Below are 19,140 nucleotides of genomic sequence, written 5' to 3'. Positions count from 1 at the left end.
CTGTTTTCCAGCTGTCACGACCGGCGGGGGGACGCGCAGCCTTACCAGGTACCACGGTGCGGGCGCGGGCTGCGGGGCTGGCGGGGCCGGCGGGGGAGGGAGGAGCCGCTACTCGAGCGCAGGCTTCATAGGTCGCTGCAGGCCCTTCGGGGCCACAGACGCGAAACCCGCTCGGCGGGGCCGGAAACCCTGCGCTCGGCTCACGGGGCGCCTGCTGGCTAGGGGTGGGGGCTTATTTTGACAGGTGACGGGAGGAAGTTCAAGTTCTTTTTGCTGGGGGGGGGGGGGGGAGGGGGAGATGGGGGGAAGGGAATAAAAATTGATTCTCGTCCAGGAAGGACCTGACTTGGTTATTTGGGTGTGCGGGACTCGGTGGGGCGAGGTGGTTAGTAACTCTGGAATCGCCTTCATTTGTTGTTTTGGGGGAACTAAAAGTTAACGCAGAGGTATCAGAATTAGACGGAAGGGCAGGGAAGAAGCCACTAATGGGTTTCAACTCTTGAAGTGTGTTGTAAATCATTACCCCTTCCCAGTTTGTTTTGGGTGCACATAATTAATTGTCTTAACTAGTGAAAGATGGCGCTTTTGTTTCTGTAGAAATTGAGATCTTTGAGTACTTGGGTAATTCATTCTCATGAAAGGAGTTCCAAGTACATAGTTTTCTTCTTGTGACAGCCTCGTGTAACATTGTAAAAAATTTTTTCAAAGAGTTGGCCTCTTGTTTTCCGGGGGAGGGAAATTCATTAATTTGTAACTCCGGGGTGACCCTAGAAGTAAATACTTCTTGCATCTGACCACTTAAAGGATAGGAGAGCCGGTTTCCAAAGAAGCAGTTGTGTTTCTGGGTAGCATGAGTTAAAGTTCCAGTTAAAAATCTAGGTTCCTTGACGAGTAAAACATTGTGCATTACATTTGGTTAAGTCAACGATTAAATTGTTGAATCACACTCTGAAACATGGTTAATTATGCATTTAAAAAGACAGCTATATCATGGTTGTCTTAAATATGTTAAATTTTTTTGGGGGGGAGTTCCGTTACGTTCCATTAGGATAGGTCAGAAATAAGAGCCAACATTTCTATACCTTAAAATTGTTTCCCATGTCTGCAAGAGTAGTTAAGCTAGATCTGAAATGCCTTACTTATTTGAATCCAAGAATTGGAGAAATTCTGATAAGAATTCTCTGAATTCTGATGCTTTTTTAGGGTCAGATTGAAGAAACGTGTTTATGCTTATTTGTATTTGTGTCTAGCATAGTTGCAGAGCAAAAATAGTAGAGTAGTACTCAGTGAATACTTCAGATTAAACTTTTTAACTCCTAGAAAAGCTTGAGTTAATTTGCTAAAGTGTTTTGATTTATTGTGTTTACAAGATGATTAATGGAAGGATTTTTTTAAAAAGTATTTTGATATGTGTGAGGAGCCTTAACTCGTGGTTAGGTCTTGTGTGAATAACTTAAAGGCAGAATTAAAAGAAATTTTAATTTTACAGATATAAATTCATAAAACTGAATGTAGTTAATATAGCAAATTTTATGATAGAATTAACTGAAGAAATTAAAAGTTTGATTTCTTTTTTATTTTGGGGGGGTGATGTTTTACAGGCACTTAAGTATTCATCGAAGAGTCACCCCAGTAGTGGTGATCACAGACATGAAAAAATGCGAGACGCCGCAGATCCTTCACCACCAAACAAAATGTTGCGGAGATCTGATAGTCCTGAAAACAAATACAGTGACAGCACAGGTCACAGTAAGGCCAAAAATGTGCATATTCACAGAGTTAGAGAGAGGGATGGTGGTGAGTAGCTTTTTTTATTGAAACTTAAATTTATTAATAATAATTCTATGTAAGACAAAAAGTTTTAGTCATATTTCCAGCTTGCAAATGTTACTAAATGGTTATGTCATCAGAATATTTTATTTGACGCCTAAACAAATGTTGTAGAAATAAGATGCTGACCTGAGCATCCACAGCTGGACCCCAGTGGGTGATAATTAGAGGATGCATTTATGAATGTAGCCTACCAGTGCTTTATTAATAGTGAGTGACATGCAGGACATTTCTCCAAGAAAGGAACTTTCACCTTTTCAACTTTCCAAGACTGCAGTTTGACTTGGTTCATTTTGAGAGCCTTGTTTCTACCTGAATTTATTTTTTAAGGAGTTCGGATGTGTGTTCTTGTGGTAAAGTATGAATTTAAAAATTTAGAAGGTTTTTTGAGACAGTTCATGGGTTAAGAAAGTCATTTGTGATACTGGAAATTTTTGTTAGGTTTTTTTTTTTTTTAAGGAAAATACTATTTTTCATATTTTCCAGGGTCTTATTAATGTAACTTCTGTATCTACTCAGATACTCACCTTTTTAAAAGTTCAGTGGTTTTACCCTTCCTTCATCTATTACTTTGCCTCAAGTTCTTTGTGGTAGGAGTCTGAAAATAAATTGTTTTCAGACTTAATGTATCCAAAATTTACCAAAATTATCAAGATTTCCTATCTACATATGTCATTCATTGAGAGACAAACCAATTTTGCTAAGTCAATTAATCATCTCTATTATTCCTGCTATAAGATCTTAAATTACATAATAGATAATCTGTTTGAAATAAATACACCATTTTGATTGTGCTTCTATAAGCTTATAAGGAAACTCAGTCCCTCATGGCTTTCTGTCTCTGATTTTCAACTATCTTCAAATCCTGCTTCTGGTTCTCTTTTTGCCTCTAGGATAGAAATCAGCTGTATTCAGTATGATGAGATATTGGAAAACATTGGCCGCCTCTGTATATAATTGGTGGGTTGAGGAAGTTAATAGTGGTCAGAAGATTGCATGGGAAAAAAAGATTGCATGGAGATGGAATATTGGGATGGTTATTGAATGGGAGGGGAGTATAGTTCTCTGTTAAATATAGCATAGCTGTATGCTACTTACACACATAAACTTATATATGTTTGTAAATAACAGCAGGTGGATTTGGTTAATAAGTGTTAGAATTTTGGGGGCAAAATTATTATTTTTAGTCTTGGGGGTAAGTTTTGTGTAGTGTTAGGTTTAGCCTGAGATTGTATTACCAGTCACTCTATTATAGTGGATTTCATTTCAAATGTTAGATCTTAGAAGGCAGTATTGTTTGTACTGTAATGTGCTTTGTCTTTAAAATTTTGCTGATTGTGACTAAATAGGATGTGGCACCTCATCTTAAAGATAATAAGTATCTCAGGTTCTCTTTTAGTGATTATGATCTGGTTAATCTGTCATCTACCCCCAAATCCAGAAAAGGGTCATTTTAGGTACTCTAGGAGACTTGACTTCTGTAAATGCTTTCAGGCATTTACACTGAACTGTGTCTGATTAAGTTCTTTTACAGGTGAAATATTTGCAAGAACATTCTGTTGCTTAATTATTGAGCAAACACTGGGCGTCCCCTGTGTGTCAGCAGTTGTGTGGTGTGCCTGGAAATAATGCTGAGATGTGGTCCTGTCCTTGAAGCTGTTTCTACAAGCTCTGATTCTGGAGAGCTACTTGTTTTAGCTGCTTGATTTTTTCTGTACTTTTTTTTTTCCTTCACTTTGATTTTCATTTTCCTTCCTGTGTGTAGTTTATATACCTCTTATTGGGTTTTAGTTTCCTTTTTATGTGCATCTGCTTGCTGATGTTTCTTTACTTTAGTTCCATTTGTAAGAAACTTATCTTTCTGATCTAGTCATTTGCTAAGTTAAGCCCCTTTTCTGATTTGCTTTTTAGCAACTTGCTTGTTTTCCTCTGGAGCCTTAACTAATACTGACTTCATCCCTGGTCTCTATTATCTCTCAGATACTTGACTGCCGTATTACTTTACACCACGGAGGAGTAATAACAAATACTATAAAATGAGTACTGTGTTCTTGAGTGCAGAGAGCATCTTTGATGTTACTTTGTGTTTTAAAGATGTGAAGTGGTGATTCTTCCCTCAATTAATTCTTAGCTGTTTAAGTCATTGTACTTTGACTCCAGGTATTTTTTTCTTAACAATAAGAGTTTGAAACTAACATTTTAAAGTGAATATGTGTGATTTCATTATAGGTATTTGTATTCCCTAATATTTTCATCTTTATAAACTCAATTGTATATTTAGATAAATTTTCACTTAAAGATCAAAACCATTATTCAAAGTCAAATGCAAGTGAGCTAGATTTTCTGTGCACACAGCATGTGTAAGTAACAATATAGGAACAGGTTACTATATTATCGAACTAATATAAAATTGATTTTTATTTTAGGATTTAAAAAAACTAATAATTTTAATAAGTGCCTAACTGAAGTGTCTATATACCCACTACCCTACCCCACACTGTCCCATTGGACTTTGCTGGCATCTGTCCACAGTGTTTTTTTTTTTAGTTCTTCATGACACCTTGGATTTCCTTAAAGTGCCGATTCAGAGTAATATATAAAAAGAATTTAAGACATACTAATACTCTTAAGAAATCAGAAAGCAGGGATTGAGAAGGATTGTCACTCCCTGCAGAAGATTGAAGTCTACAGTTTAAAAGGATTTATTCCAACTAAGTTTGTACAGTTAAAGGAATTAGAGATTTTTATCCCTTAGGATTTATGAAAGGGAGTTTAGATTATTATAACTAAGGGAAATTTTGTGACATAGCATTACCTAAAGGTTCATTACTTGGTGGAAAATTATTTTTACATATATTGTGATCAACCTGCAAAATATAATCTTCTGTTTAAAAATAACCAAAAGCAAGAACCTAAGGTACAATCATTTGATTTTTTTTATAGCTTAGGTTGTATTCGTACTTAATGGAATTTTTAAGCTCTTTCCATTTCATTAAAGTATGTTTTTCTTGACTAGTTCTAATGATAATTTTACCAAGTAACTTTCAGGATGATGCTAGTACCAGTGAGTTTGGGAATGAAGGGTAGCTTTATAGGAATTATGTAAAGCTGTTCCATAAAAGTTCAGCCTCTTGAGGGTTGTCCCATTTTTCTTCTCTTCCCTCTGAGAATTAACTGTTAGAAACATATTTTAGAGGGAGATAGCTTAGCTTAGTTAGTTAATCGAAAAAAATTATTCTTTACTGGTTCCCCGAATTGTGGGAATTAAGTGATTTTCTATAGCTTTTTAAGTTAGCATTCAAATATTCTGGAGTACAAAGGAAAAATTGCCTTAGTGCTTGCATTTCTAACTTTTTTTAAAGTTTTTCACTGCATAATGAAAGTAACCTTTTTATTTATTTTTCTGGTCATTTACCCATATTTGGAGAAATTGGGAAATTTAATCCAATTTTCAAATGACAGTTACTGTAACAATTGAAGGAATTGTTATTAAGTAGGAAGTATTTGGGGATACTTGTTTTTATAGTTTTTAAAATATAATTTAGTAATATTTTAGTATTCTCACATTAAATAGACTGATAATTGCATAGTATGACTTGTGGTTCTTTGAATAACTTTACACTGGGGTAGAATGAAATATGCTTTGCATTTGTAATGTTAGAAAGTACTATAAAAATGAACAGTCTCATTTGATCCTTGCACTGACCTTGGAAGGTGGGTAGAGCAAATAGTATCCCTGTTTTATAGTTTATGGATGAGGGAAGATTTACTTGTGTGAAAGGAACCAATAGTAAGATTCGTCTAGAAACGGGCTTCCCAGATGGCACTAGTGGTAAAGACCCTGCCTGCCAATACAGGAGACATGAGAGACATGGGTTCAATCCCTGGGTTGGGAAGATCCCCTGGAGGAGGGCATGGCAACCCATTTTTGGTACTCTTAAAGAGGTGGCTATTATGATATAATGCATTTCAATTCATAGTCAAAACTATTTTGGTATGGTTTACTTTAAGATCTTTTAAGAAAGAAAGTGAAGTTGCTCAGTTGTGTCCACCTCTTTGCCACCCCATGGACTGTAGCCTGCCAGGCTCCTCTGTCCTTGGGATTTTCCAGGCAAGAATTGCCTAAGGCAGTATTAATTGAACTGATTCAGTTGTGCAAGATGTATTTAAAGTTCTTGGTGAACATACTTGGGATTTGGGGTTCGTAATTCACAGAGAATATGTATTCTAGATGGCCTTTCTGTTAAGCCTCTTTTTGTCTTATTCTTTTGTGCAGGATGGTTTGGGTTAAGTTGTGAATCATTTTGTTATGGTGCTGAAAACTGTGGAGCTAGCGGAGAGCTGGAGGATCTTCATAGGGATCTGTACCTGGACTCTGCTTCTGGGATCTTATACTAAGTACAGGAGTTGTTGTTTGTCAATCATTTCAAAACCAAGTTTTTAGGGCTTGAAAATACATCCTACGAAGAGTCTCCTTTTTATTATTTATTTGATGCATCATAATTTTGAAAGCCCTCTTATATCTGGTCCCACACCTCTTTGAATTAGGCTGATCAGGATTATTTGTTTTATGATGAACATATAATCCAATTATGTAGCCTACTATTAGCTACTGAAAGTAGAAAGCAAGTGTTTTTGCTATATATAAAACCTTATCGCTACCTTACAGTTGTACTCCAACTATAACCACTTGGTTACATCTCAATAAACCCATCAAAAGTTGAAAATACCGCAAGTTGGGAATGCCTTTAAACACCTAACCTACTTTAAATGTTCTGAAAACACTTATATTAGCCTGCAGTTGAACAAAATTACCTAACACGGAGCCTGCTTTATAATAAAGTGTTGAATATCTCATGTAACTTTCTGCTGTACTGAGAATTAAAAGCAGAATTGACTGTAAGTGTAGGAGTTGTTTCCCCTTCTAATTAAGTGGCTGACTGGGAATTCCGTCTCCCTGCTGCTGCCGCCCCATCCTCAGGTGCATATCATACTGCATATCTCTAGCCTGGGAAGAGAGCAGAATTCACAATTAGAAGTGTGCTTTCCACTGCGTGCCTTTCGCTTCCACACCATTGTAAGGCCAACAGATCCTAAGTTGGAATTGTGGTATATACTTAAAATTGCTATTCTCTCCTTCTCTGAACTTCTCTCCTACCTGAACTCTTCAAGAACCTCTTGAATGGTGTCCCGCATCCTTTTTGCTTAACACTGTTATTCACAACACATAGCCAGAGTGGTCCAGATAAAATGCCATTCAGCTTAGATCACTCATGCTCAAGACCCTCCCTTGACCCTGTTACTTACCAATGCCTGTAATAGGCTCTTTGTAAAATCTGGTGTCTGGGTGTTTGTGCTGCTCTGTCTGCATTGGCCTTCAGGAAGTTTGTTCTGGTCTCAAGAGTTCCGCTCCTTGTTTCTGGGATGCTCATCTTTCTGTATGTCCACCTGATGCGGTCTCATTCCAGTAGAGTGTCAGCTTCAGCACCCCCCCTCCCAGAGGCCTACTTACCCTTCTGATGACTCAAACAGCTCCCTATCATCCTCTGTCCTGTCTGCTGCTTTGTTCCTTCCTTGTACTTAAAGTGACCTGATGTTATTCTAGTCATTCTGTTACAGCACATGTTACTGAAAGTTGCCATGCCATGCAAAATTGCACCCTGGGATTTATAGGGAAAATGTGATAGGGGCACAGTATTCAAAAACATTGTCAATGACATATTAAAAGAGGAACTTTACAAATATCTTGATATAACTTTGTTAAATGGTTAAGGAGTAAACTAACAATATAGTTAATAACAGCATTTTAGTTTGCTAATGACCTGAAATTAGTTTGTGGAAAGGTTGCAGTTTGTGAGTTATTGTGAAATGATGGAAGGAAGGTTATCTGAAGTAACCCTCTGAAAATTGTAACCAACTGTGGGTGGATGTGACTCCTAACTGAAAGAACTGGGGTAACTGGCAGGTATTTGAGGTGTGTGTCTATCCTGTGAATGAGTATGAAGCTTGGTCAACTGGCTGCAGCTGGTGTTTTCTCAGCAGATGAAATTGTTTGTAGGTAAGTGGGAAGTTTATATTATGCTCAGATAGTTTCCTGATAATAGGACTCAAACAAACTTGCGTTTTAAAAAAAAAAAAAGCAGTGTTATAGCAGAACTGACAGTTGCTTGTTCTCTGGAACACACTCACCAGAATAGGGAGTGACTTTCTTAATGATTTTATCCCCTAATATCCCAGTTGCCTAGAACAGTGCTCCACACTATGGAGCATTTTAGTAAATGGGTAGATGAAAGAGTACTTGGTTTGTCATTATGATTTAAGGAAATGAAATTGCGGTTTTCTGGAACAGTGTTTCTTAAACTTGTATGTGTATATGAAACATGTGGGGATCTTGCTGAAATGCATGTTTCAGTTCGTCAGTCTAGGGTGGGGCCCCAGGGCTCTGCCTTTTTAAGGAGATCCCAGATGTTGCCTATGTTGCTGGCTGCACATGAGTAACAGGGTGCTAGAGCACACTGCCTACTGGAAATAAAATGTGAGCCACAAAGGCAAGTCACCTGTGGAGATTTCTGGTAGCCATGTTGAAGTTAACCTAATGTATATAAAATATTAATTTCAGCACATACTTGATAATTTAAAAACTAAAGATTTTTTTTACACCCGTTTTTTTTGCAAAGTTGTTGAAATCTTGTTTTCCGCTTATAGCATATATCAGTTGGGACCAGCTAACATTTCCTGTGCCTACTTGCCACATGTAGTTAGTGACTACTGAATTGGACAGCAGAGTTCTGGAGAATATGATCACTCTTGACATATTTAGCTTGACACATATTCCTGTTTTTCTAAAACTTTATCTGCTTGATTTCTGAAATAGGACGTTTATGCAAGGCAAGTTTGGAGTTAATGGGCCCTTGGACTCTCTAGTGCTGCTTGTACTAAAATTTTTCTTTGTTGGTACAATTTTATTATAGTAAAACCAGGAAATGCAGAGGAGGGAAAATGACATTGCCTCAAATCCTATCAATTTTTGTAGGACTCCTCCTTGTGCTATAAAATACCAGAATTATTCTATAGGTAGCCTTTGTAGAGTTTCTGTTAAAAATGGTTACATTTTATGGTTTTATTTGACTTGTCTTTAGTATATTTTCTCAATGGATTCAATACTTGGTGTTGGCAGTATCAGTCTGAGAGGCCTGACGAGGTGAACTTTTAGTTAGTGCTCAGAGAATGTGCGTATTTACCTTTCATGCTTAACCAGTGGGTGAAGTCATTTTTTAGTTAGTTGTTTAAGGCCAGGCACTGATACTTGTAGTGGGGTGGTGACTTTAGGCTCATTACTTAATGTGTGTTTCTGCGTCCTCTCCCTGAGCGTTGGTGTGGGGTTGAATGAAAATTGTGGTATCTAAAGCACTTGTAAAGCGTTTAGCTGAGTGTTCAGACTGACATAGTGAATTATTAGGTTTCTTCTTATTCTTGTGACTAATTAGGAGTTGGTGTCAGTCAGATCAGCAGCCCCAGGCCTCAGGCTACTCTTTCATTCTTTCTTCTTCCTTAGGAAGGAGCATCCTAGGTATTTTTTTATTTCACTTGCCAGTTGAGGAACCTGGTCAGTGAAAGCTGCATGAAGAGGCCTGCAGGACTGTGCTGACTTGCTCCCTGCTCATACCCAGAACTCTGTAGTTGAGAGATTTTTAGGATTGATGGAAGGGGAAACCTAAACACATGTTTATTATGATTACCCCAAATTGAGCTGTCTGTTCAAATCACTTAGGAAGCTTTTAAAGCTGTAAGTTCCTGAGTCCATCTGAATTACCCTGAATCAGAGCAATGGAGGAGGATGGAGCATAAAAAACTGAATTTTTTAAAACAAACACTTGTTTAATTTCAATATTTACTAACTGCAGATGTAGGGAGAGTACACACAAGAGGGGGATCCTCAGAGAAAATGAGATATTAAGGAATGTGAATTTTATCATTAGGACTGTAGAAGTAGGGTGGTTGTTTGCCAAATCATACTCTGCTTTCTTGAGTTTCAAAGAATTTTCTTCTGTCACCTTCTGTCTGAGTCACAGATAATAGTATAACTTGTATGCAGTTACACATTAAATAGTGAAGTTAGCATCCTGTGGGATCTAATGTGGTAGTTAATGCCCTACAATAGAATTGGTGTGGCCACTAGAGTTTCTTACCAGTATTAGCAGCTCGACAGACCAGTAAGATCTATTTGGGTAGTATCTGAAGCCACTGCTATTTCTTTAGATGAAATGTCCTTGGCATGTCATGTCACCCCCCACCCCTCACATTCCCATGTCATCAGGCTTTCCTGAGACAGTTTAGTGCTAAACTTGACTTAGTTTTTGTCTATTTGGAAAGTACAGCCTTCACCCAAGTTGGTATATTCAGGCTGACTTAAGGTGTTAGCAAATAGTTTTCTTGAAATTGACCCTTAGGAGTAGGGTTGACCCTTGAACAGTATTTTGGGTTGGAATGGCAACAGACCTCTCACACTCCTCATTGCAATTCTGTGTGTTACTTTACAGTCCATCATCCTTACCCATGGTTCCACATTTCAGATTGAACTAACTTCTGGTTGTTTAGTACTATCAGTGCATTTATTGAAAAGATAGCTATGTGTAAGTTGACCCATGCAGTTCAAACCTCTGTTGGTCAAGGGTCAACTGTAATTGCATTTTAAACAAAACTTAGGATGAACATGGCTGATGAATTTAGATAATGCTAGTCTTTGGTTTAATCTCTGATTCCTTCTGAGTTACACGACGGTATGCCCAAAAGAGCATGGCATTGTGTTGGCATCGTCTGAAGGGTTTTGACTAAACTGTATTATATTCAGAACAGGTCCTTTCTGGTAGCCAAAAAGCAACTCTCGTAAAAGATATTATTTTGGAATATTTGGCTTAGATGAGATCATGGTGAATATTTCTGCATTTAATAATACACTTATGAAGAAAGTTTTCTGATTTTTCAAACTTTATAAAGTGTGCACTGGTTGATTATGCAAACTTTCATTGAAGCCCTGAGGGAAACATGGAATCTGTGACACAGTAAGATGGGCAGTTAGAAGTGGTGTTTTTTGCAGTCCTACAACCTTTTCTGTGATGATTTGTCCCTGCTGATTGTCAGCTCCTTATTCAGGTTTTAAAGCCTTCTTATTTAATACTGTATGTGTAGAGATTAAGTCTTGTTTAACATGAGACGTTTTAAGTTATAACGAATATTGTTAAGGGTTAAGTCACAAGACTATTCTTTCCAAAGCTGAAGACTAACCTTAACTTTGTATTTTTGTGTAATTATGGTAGTTCCTTTTTAATATAACTTAAATATCAGTGTTCCTTATTTTGCAAAAGTAGACCAAGTTACTTGGTTCCTCAAAATCTCCTCTTTGATTTGGGTCAGTTTTATTTATTATTTTCTCAATAATCAGTTTGGTGAGTCCCTGATACGGACTTTAGAATTGGAATGTTCTTGATTCCTGGGAAGAACAGGTTTTAAAATGTAGCACTCATTTTAGTATTTAAATGTTAAAATATTATTTTTAGTGCAGTCATTGATAATTACTGTTTAATTTATATATGTTGATTTTCATTTTCATTACATAGTGTATGGAAGACTTAAGTGGCCTCTTTAAAGCAGGAGAACTACTGCTAGTAGTAGTAGTTGCTAGTTGTTCAGTTGGACTTTGTTAGCTCAGGAATCACATGCTTGTTCACAGCTTTCCCCCATTATGTCCTTGTTCATGGGCACACTGTACAGTTACACTTTTTAAAAAAACTTATATTTGGCTCTGCTGGGTCTATCTTTGCTGCGTGTGGGCTTTGTCTAGTTGCGGAAAGCAGGGGCTACTCTAGTTGGAGTGCTTGGGTTTCTTGTTGCGGTGACTTCTCTTACACTGGCTCAGGCTCTAGGGTACCTGGGCTTCAGTGGTTGCTGCATGTGAGTTCACTAGCTGCAGCACACACAGGCTTTGTTGATCCACAGCATGTGGGATCTTCCCAGACTAAAAATGGAACTGGTGTCCCCTGCATTACAAGGCAGATACTTAACAACTGGACCACCAAGGAAGCCTTACAATTAGGCTTTGAGGTTGTCCTTTTGTGTACTGATTTGGGGCACATTTGCCAGCGTTTGGTTATATGAAGTCTTGTGTCCTTAGCAGTGCTTGTTGTACTGTAGATTTGAGGTGATGATCAGGTTTTGGCTTAAGGTGGTAGGAGTAGAATTTAAGAGGGATTGCAGTTGATTGTATTTTGAAGGAAAAACATTCTGGTGTCAAATCTAGATAGATCGGTTTGGATGTGTATTTGTCATTGGGTGACCCATTACAGTCTTATTTGTGAACTGTTATCAAATTTTTCTAGTAGGGAAACTTCTGTGTCCTACTTTGTAATGTAAAATGGATTGACCTGTAAATTTGCTTTAGTCATATTGCATTGATTTTAATGCAGAGTTATAGAATGATTTAATCACATTTAAAGCCTAAATGTGATTTCAGTTTTGATTTTCCTTTTTTTTTTTAAAGCCAAAGTATGTTTAGAAGTATGCTTTCAAATTTCTGAATGAATTTTATAAATCTGTATTTTAAAAGTTGTTTGACTTTTTGTTATTCTGATTTTATTGGCCTTTTGAAATTAAGATTTTTTTCCTGTTATCTCAGAATACTTTAATTCTAGCAGATGTTTTTGAAATGTTTGCAAATAATGTAATTTTCTTTTTAGATCTAGTTTAGAACACTTTAAAATCAAGTTCTAAAGAAATGGATGCAGTAGATTACTATTGCTGTACTATATAGATTCTATTATATAATACTATGCAATAGAAACCCTTTGTATTTTTAATTTTTACTCGATCTGTTTTTGACAGGTGAGAAAGTTTTCCAGTACATGATAGCTGATTTTGCTTATTTTTTAAAAGCATTTTTTGCTCTGTGTGTTCTACCTTTCTGTATACATAAAGATTCATCACTTATTTTTTGATGGGTGGTAATCTGAGGCTTTGCATGCTCAAACATGTCTTCATTTTGTTTCTATATATGGAGAATGGTCTTTTTGCTAGATTAAAATCATTTTTCCTTGAATCTTTAAACATTTTATTTCTTGAAGGTACTTCTAAATTGATAACTGATCATAGGTACACATGAGAAGTTCACATCAAACCTAGTTCTTGTTTATAAGTGGCTTATCCTTTGGGATGCCTGTGTCTTTCCCCTGCTCTCCTGTCCAGCTTGAGAATCTTGGGATTTCACCTTCACCAGTCTCTCCCTGTGTGTGGTCTTATTTGGGTACTTCTGCTAAAGGCTGTTTTAGCCTGAGGGTAGTCCTTAGAAAGAGTCTTTGCATCCTTTCTCCTCTTCCTGCCACCCTCTCCCACTCTTTAAAGTTATTTCTGATTCTTCTCCCTTTGGAATTGGTGTCAGATGTGTTTTGGTTTCATTCTTATTTCTTGCTTGATAAAAAGTAGGTGTTGGGATAACTTTTTGAGTGAGAACGGAGTACATTACACTCTGGGGAGAAGACTCCCACGGCAGGTTCTTCTAGTGCTGTGATTATACTGAAAGCTGTGTTCATTTTATTCACCTGTTAAAAGTTTCATTTTTTGGATGATTTTACTTTTAATTTTTAAATGCCTTCTTATAATTTGATTCAATAGAAACTCTTGAGATTTTATATAATATTTTAGTTTTTTTCCATGTCAAATATATGTCCTCAGAAAGTTTTCTGTCTGGGTTTGCTGCCTCTTGTATGTTATAGTTTCCTCAGGCATTTGCTGTTTGAAGTTGTCTGTTTATGTTTGGAAAGAAGAGTTCAGGTTAGTCAGTCACTGTCCAAAAAAATGTGTAGTTGAAAGTGTTGAATGTCTGAGCTGGCCAGTGTGGCAGCCACTAACCACATGTGCCTCTTGAGTATTTGAAATGTGGCTTATGCAGCTAAGAAGTTTTAATGCTTTTAAATTTAAATTTAGCCCATTGCTGTTAAGGCGTTTTCTCTCTGCAGTATTGCGATTTCTCCTTTGCAGTTGCTAATAATCTTTTGGCTGCCACGTCCACTGAAAACCTTCCAGATGTTAAGTCCTTTTGAAGTGATTTCGCCTTTCTTATTGATAGCTGCTTGATGTTTAATTTTCTTGACTTTCCTTTCATTGCAGCTGGTATCAGCTCTTCCTGAGCTCCGAGTCTCATTTACCTTCACTGACATGTCAGTGTTTTTTGCATTGTTCTGTCCTTGCTACACCCTATCCTTGGATTTCCAGGCTCACAGGGCTTCTTGGTTATTAGGCATATTTCATGTGATGTTCCATGGATTCCTGAAGTCTGTTCTTAACGAGTATTCCCTGATCTGGTTACTATTTGGGAAGTTATTCTTGATTCCTTTTCCTTTCCTCATGTGTTTAGAAGGAATTCTAGACCACATTGCCCTTTTCCTAACTGTCATTTTTACAGGTCTGTCTCTTTTCCTAACTGTCATTTTTACAGGTCTGTCGTCTTTCCTTATGCATTGCTGTCTGAGTAAAAACTTGAGACTACAAATATACATATTTAAATTTATGAAATAATATTATAGTAATATACATAAAAATAATATTATGTGTTAACAATATGATTGTCCAAATCTGTGTTTTCCTCCCTAATTCTTCATACACTTACTTGGGTAATCTTCCTATGTAGTATACATAGAAGACACTGAAATGAAAAGAAAATGTTTTTACATTCATGCTGGAAAACTGGCAACTCAATAGATTTTCTGCTTGTAATGGTAGCTAGAAAACTTGAATGAAAAATCTTCTGGGAAAAAAATATTCTTGAGTCACTATGGCCAAGAGCCCAAACTTTTCTCAGCCACCCTCTCTTCTCTCTAGTACAGTCTGATCCAGAACATCAAATACTGTTGTTCCCCTTGTCTATGTTTTTTACAGCAAAACTGTCCTCTAGTCACTCCGCTTGGCAAACCTCTTAATCCTTCAGGATCCCAGTTCTTTATTGTATGAGCCTTCCTTGAACCTGTTTCTCTTAAAATTTCTGTTCGGTGAATTGTAATTGTTTACATATATGGTTTGCCTACTCTTAAGCTCCTAGAAGGCAGAGACTATGCTTAATTTTTCTTGTATCAGGGCCTGGCATATGAATGTAGGTGCTCAGTAATGTTACACTTACATGCCATTTGACACATCTAGTACATGAGAGAAACAGGTGAATGATGGCAAACTGCAGTTTGTTTTCAGGTGCATTTAAGAGTAAAATAATAAGAATTTAATATTTCAGAATTCTTAAAGTGATTTCATTGAAGTTGCTTTTGTACTGTTTATGAAGGAAGCAAATGATTCATGTTTTCAGGAATCTGTATAAACTTTAAAAAATTGTGTACAGTAATTGGTATGTTAATTCCAACACATTATTACCTGTTCTTTAAGTTACCTTATTCCAACACATTATTACCTGTTCTTTAAGTTACCTTGAAAGTTAGACTGGTATCAATTGCCTTATTCTCTTTAATATATTATATTTAATTTGAATAATGACATTTACATTTTTACAGACTACGAATTTTTCTCTTTTTTTTTTTTTTACTGTTCCTCTTATAAATCATTGTTTCTCAAATCCTTTTAAACTCATGCCCCATTATTTAAGAGGATCTCTTACAGTTTTACTTTCTGTGATATATTATGCAGAGTAATTGGTTTTGTTTTTGAGGGACTTCACTGCTTTACTTTCCCCTGTTTGGGTTCTCTTTTTTCCAAATTTTACTGTATTTGAATATTCAGTAATGTTTTTGAAGCTTATTGAAATTAAGAATTTTCCTAGAAATTCTCACATGTGGTGCTCTATATTTTTCACCCTTGAGAATTACTGCTCTAATTATTTTTAATTAGTGATTCATTGTGTTGTGATTTTATTCCTTAAAGTGACTAAAATGTTAACTGAAGATCATTTTGTATCAGCAAAAATTAGAATACAGCTATAATATGGCATACTTTAGCTCTTGACAGTAAAATTTTGAGAGAATTATGACTTTTAAAACTCATTTAAAGAATGTAAACTAAACTATTTCAATCCAGCAATGGATTGAAGATCAGTTGAAGTCTTCTGGGGTTGAAGTCTCGTCTTACTGAAAATCAAGAGCCATAGTAACAGATTGATCTTCATTTCTCTTAAATCCCATTTTGTTTTTGATCTGAAACAATACTGACCACAAACAGTATTAGCCAACTTTGCTTCTACCTGTTCCCCCAGTATTTTCATTGAGTTGCTGGTTGTTTTTAATAGGCAAACACATCTTTAATGATTAAAGAATTAGCCTAAAATATTTCAGTGAATATACTCCAAACTTTCAAAGGAGAAGTTCTAAGGATCTTCTGATATAACACTAGTTATATCATTTTGATATCACTAGTTATATCATTCTGTTATAACACTAGTTTTCATCATTGGAGATGCCTTAAGGTGAATGCTTTAAAAGTTCCTATCTGGCTTTTTTTGGTGTGTATGTGTATTCTAATGTTTATTTTTTAAAAATTATTACATTTGTCACCATAATTTTTTCTCTCAGTGTTTATTCTTAAGGATATGTGTAGCTTTTGAAAAGCTGTCTTCTGGCTTAAAAGCACTAACTTACTTACATTGGAACACTGTATCAATATGCTTTCTCCCATATCTAGACTCACGCTTGGGTGCCTGCTAACTTGCTTCAGTCATGTCCGACTCTTTGTGACTGTGTGGACTGTAGCCCTCTGTCCATGGGATTCTCCAGGCAAGAATACTGTACTGGGTTGCCATTTCCTCCTCCAGGGGATCTTCCTGACCCAGGGATCAAACCCATGTCTCTTAGGTCTCTTGCATTTGCAGAAGGGTTCTTTACCATTAATATCACCTGACTCAGGATTGATCAAATCAGGTGGAGAAAGTCAGGATTGTTGGTCAGAGTAGTGCTTAAGTTTTGGTTTGTGGACTGTCTATTCTTGGACATACTAGATATTATCTCTCTGTAAACCTTTCAGTATCATTAAGATTGGTGTTAGTGGAGGAAGCCAGGGATGTGTGTGGGGAGCTTCTGTTTTGCGTTCTGCAGTGTTCTATCAGAAGATCTTGTTGATTGGCATTTGGGTTTTTAATACACATGTCAAAGTATCATGTTAAAGAATTAGTACCTAATAAAATTTGAAACCTAAAAAAAAAGGAAATGTTGAATCATAGAGCTGGAACCCTTTGGATTGAGTATTAACTGGATTCAGACTGCAAAAAAGTTCCTTTTTTGTACTTGAGTGTATGTATCTTTTAGAATGGCATGCTGTTAGAAGTAGAGCCTTGTTAGCTTGGTAACAAGGGTTAAGGTGAGAAAATGTAAAGTGAAAGAGCACCAGTCTTGAGGTCTGGATTTGTAGTTTTTGTTTGCTAATTCTTAGCTTTTTGATTATGGGGAAACCATATAACTTTCTGGATGCTCTTTCCTTCCCTTTTTTAAAACGAGATTGAATTAGTAATCTACAAGATACTTTCCAAATAAATGGCTTGGAATATGTGCAGGAGAGCATTCTGAATTTTTGTGCTTTAATTTATGCTTTTAAATATTTGCTGTGTGTCCTGCCATTCCAGGGTTACCAAAACTCTCTCCCTGCCAGAAGTATAGACTACTTTTGTTTGTATAGACTACTTTGGAATATTTCTCTCCGATATTCATTTAATATTTTCATTACTGTTTAGGGTTCCCAGGTGGCGCTAGTGGTAAAGAACCTGCCTGTCAATGCAGGAGATGTAAGAGACATGAGTTTGATCCCTAGGTTGGGAAGATACCCTGGAGGAGGGCATGGTAGTCCATTCCAGTGTTCTTGCCTAGAGAATCCCTGTGGACAGAGGAGCCTGGCAGGCTACAGTTCGTAGGGTCACAGAGAGTCAGACACAACTGAAGTGACTTAGCACGCACGTGCATATATCACTGTTTAGAGAAGGATTGAACAGCATGATAGTTTGAGAAATAAGGTTGAGTGTTTTCAAGACTGTTATAAACACAAACCCTGAAGTTTTCACTGTATGGTATATTCTTTAAAAATCATTTTTGTTTATACAAGAAGTGGTTTAGTTTGTAGCCCTGTCATACAGCTTCCAATTTAAGTCTTAAGATGCCCACCAAATAACAATATTCATTCTTTTGCATTGTCAGGATAAAATCACCTTGACGCTCAAAACATTGAGTATTAAATATTTTTAATCTATTGGCCAAATGCCATTTTCTGGTGGATTTACTTTTTTTATTTTTATTTTTATTTTTTTATTTTATTTTATTTTATTTTATTTATTTATTTTTTTAATTTATTTTTTTATTTTTCAGTGGGTTTTGTCATACATTGATATGAATCAGCCATAGAGCTACACGAATTCCCCATCCCGGTCTCCCATCCCACCTCCCTCTCCACCCGATTCCTCTGGATCCCCCCAGCCCAACAGGCCCGAGCACTTGACTCATGCCTCCCACCTGGGCTGGTGGTCTGTTTCACCACAGATAATATACATACTGTTCTTTCGAAACATCCCACCCTCCCCTTCTCCCACAGAGTTCAAAAGTCTGTTCCGTACTTCTGCGTCTCTTCTTCTGCCCTGCATATAGGGCCATTGTTAAAAGGGAAGAAACACTAGTTTCATATTCCAGAAATTCTTCTGTATTCTTTGTATTTTGAACATAACAGCCTTTGCTCATTTTTACTTTACAAAATTATGAAACAAAAGTGTCATGCAATTGTAGAGTGCCATTTAAAGTTGAGGGAAGAGTCTTAGGTTTAAAGTATATAAGTAGAGTGTAAATGTTTATACCTAAATTTGACAGTTTGTTTTTGGTGAAAATGAGTATTTCAAAATGCACATAATTTAGCATGAGTAAGTATTTATAATGCTGTATAGGTAGCTGTGTGATTCAGTGAACATTGAGGTGTGGGTGAAGTATCCTGATTGTCCATTTACTGGTTGTATGGACTTAAGTTCTCTTTGCATCTTGGTTTCCTTTTCTTTGCTCTTGACTTCCTTAATGCTGTCATCCTTCCTTTTCCCCAGTATCCACTTAGTGAGTCTCTTAGATTTTACCTCTGAAATAGCTCTGGAAGCCACTTATTTGTTTTTCTAACTGGGATCACAATTCCCTCTTGCCTAAATGAAAGCAGTGTCTATGACCCCTTCTCTCCCCAGTTGATTATTCACCCTGCTGCTAGAATCACCTTCTAAGAAAAGCACATTTGCTCATTCTTTATGTAAAAATCTTTCAGTGTCTTCCCAGTGCCCCTAAGATAAAAGTACAAGTGTTCACGGAACAGCTT

General features: G+C 36.6%; 1 protein-coding gene across 7 annotated transcripts in view; it reads left to right on the top strand.

Moving 5' to 3' along the window:
• Nucleotides 1–19,140, top strand: part of WAC (WW domain containing adaptor with coiled-coil) — a 79,786-nt gene that overhangs the window by 1,069 nt on the left and 59,577 nt on the right. For 4 of the 7 annotated variants that reach the window (XM_065921247.1, XM_065921250.1, XM_065921246.1 and 1 more), the window contains exons 2-3: nt 12–48; nt 1,602–1,797. In XM_065921247.1, coding sequence (XP_065777319.1) covers nt 1,659–1,797 — 139 coding nt within the window. In that variant the 5' untranslated portion in view covers nt 12–48; nt 1,602–1,658. Of the gene's footprint in view, nt 1–11; nt 50–1,584; nt 1,798–19,140 lie in introns of all 7 variants that reach the window. The other 3 variants (XM_065921251.1, XM_065921245.1, XM_065921249.1) reach the window with 1 other exon arrangement.

The sequence above is a fragment of the Muntiacus reevesi genome, chromosome 2, assembly GCF_963930625.1.
Source record: "Muntiacus reevesi chromosome 2, mMunRee1.1, whole genome shotgun sequence".
NCBI lineage: Eukaryota > Metazoa > Chordata > Mammalia > Artiodactyla > Cervidae > Muntiacus > Muntiacus reevesi.
This window is presented reverse-complemented; position numbering and strand designations above follow the sequence as displayed.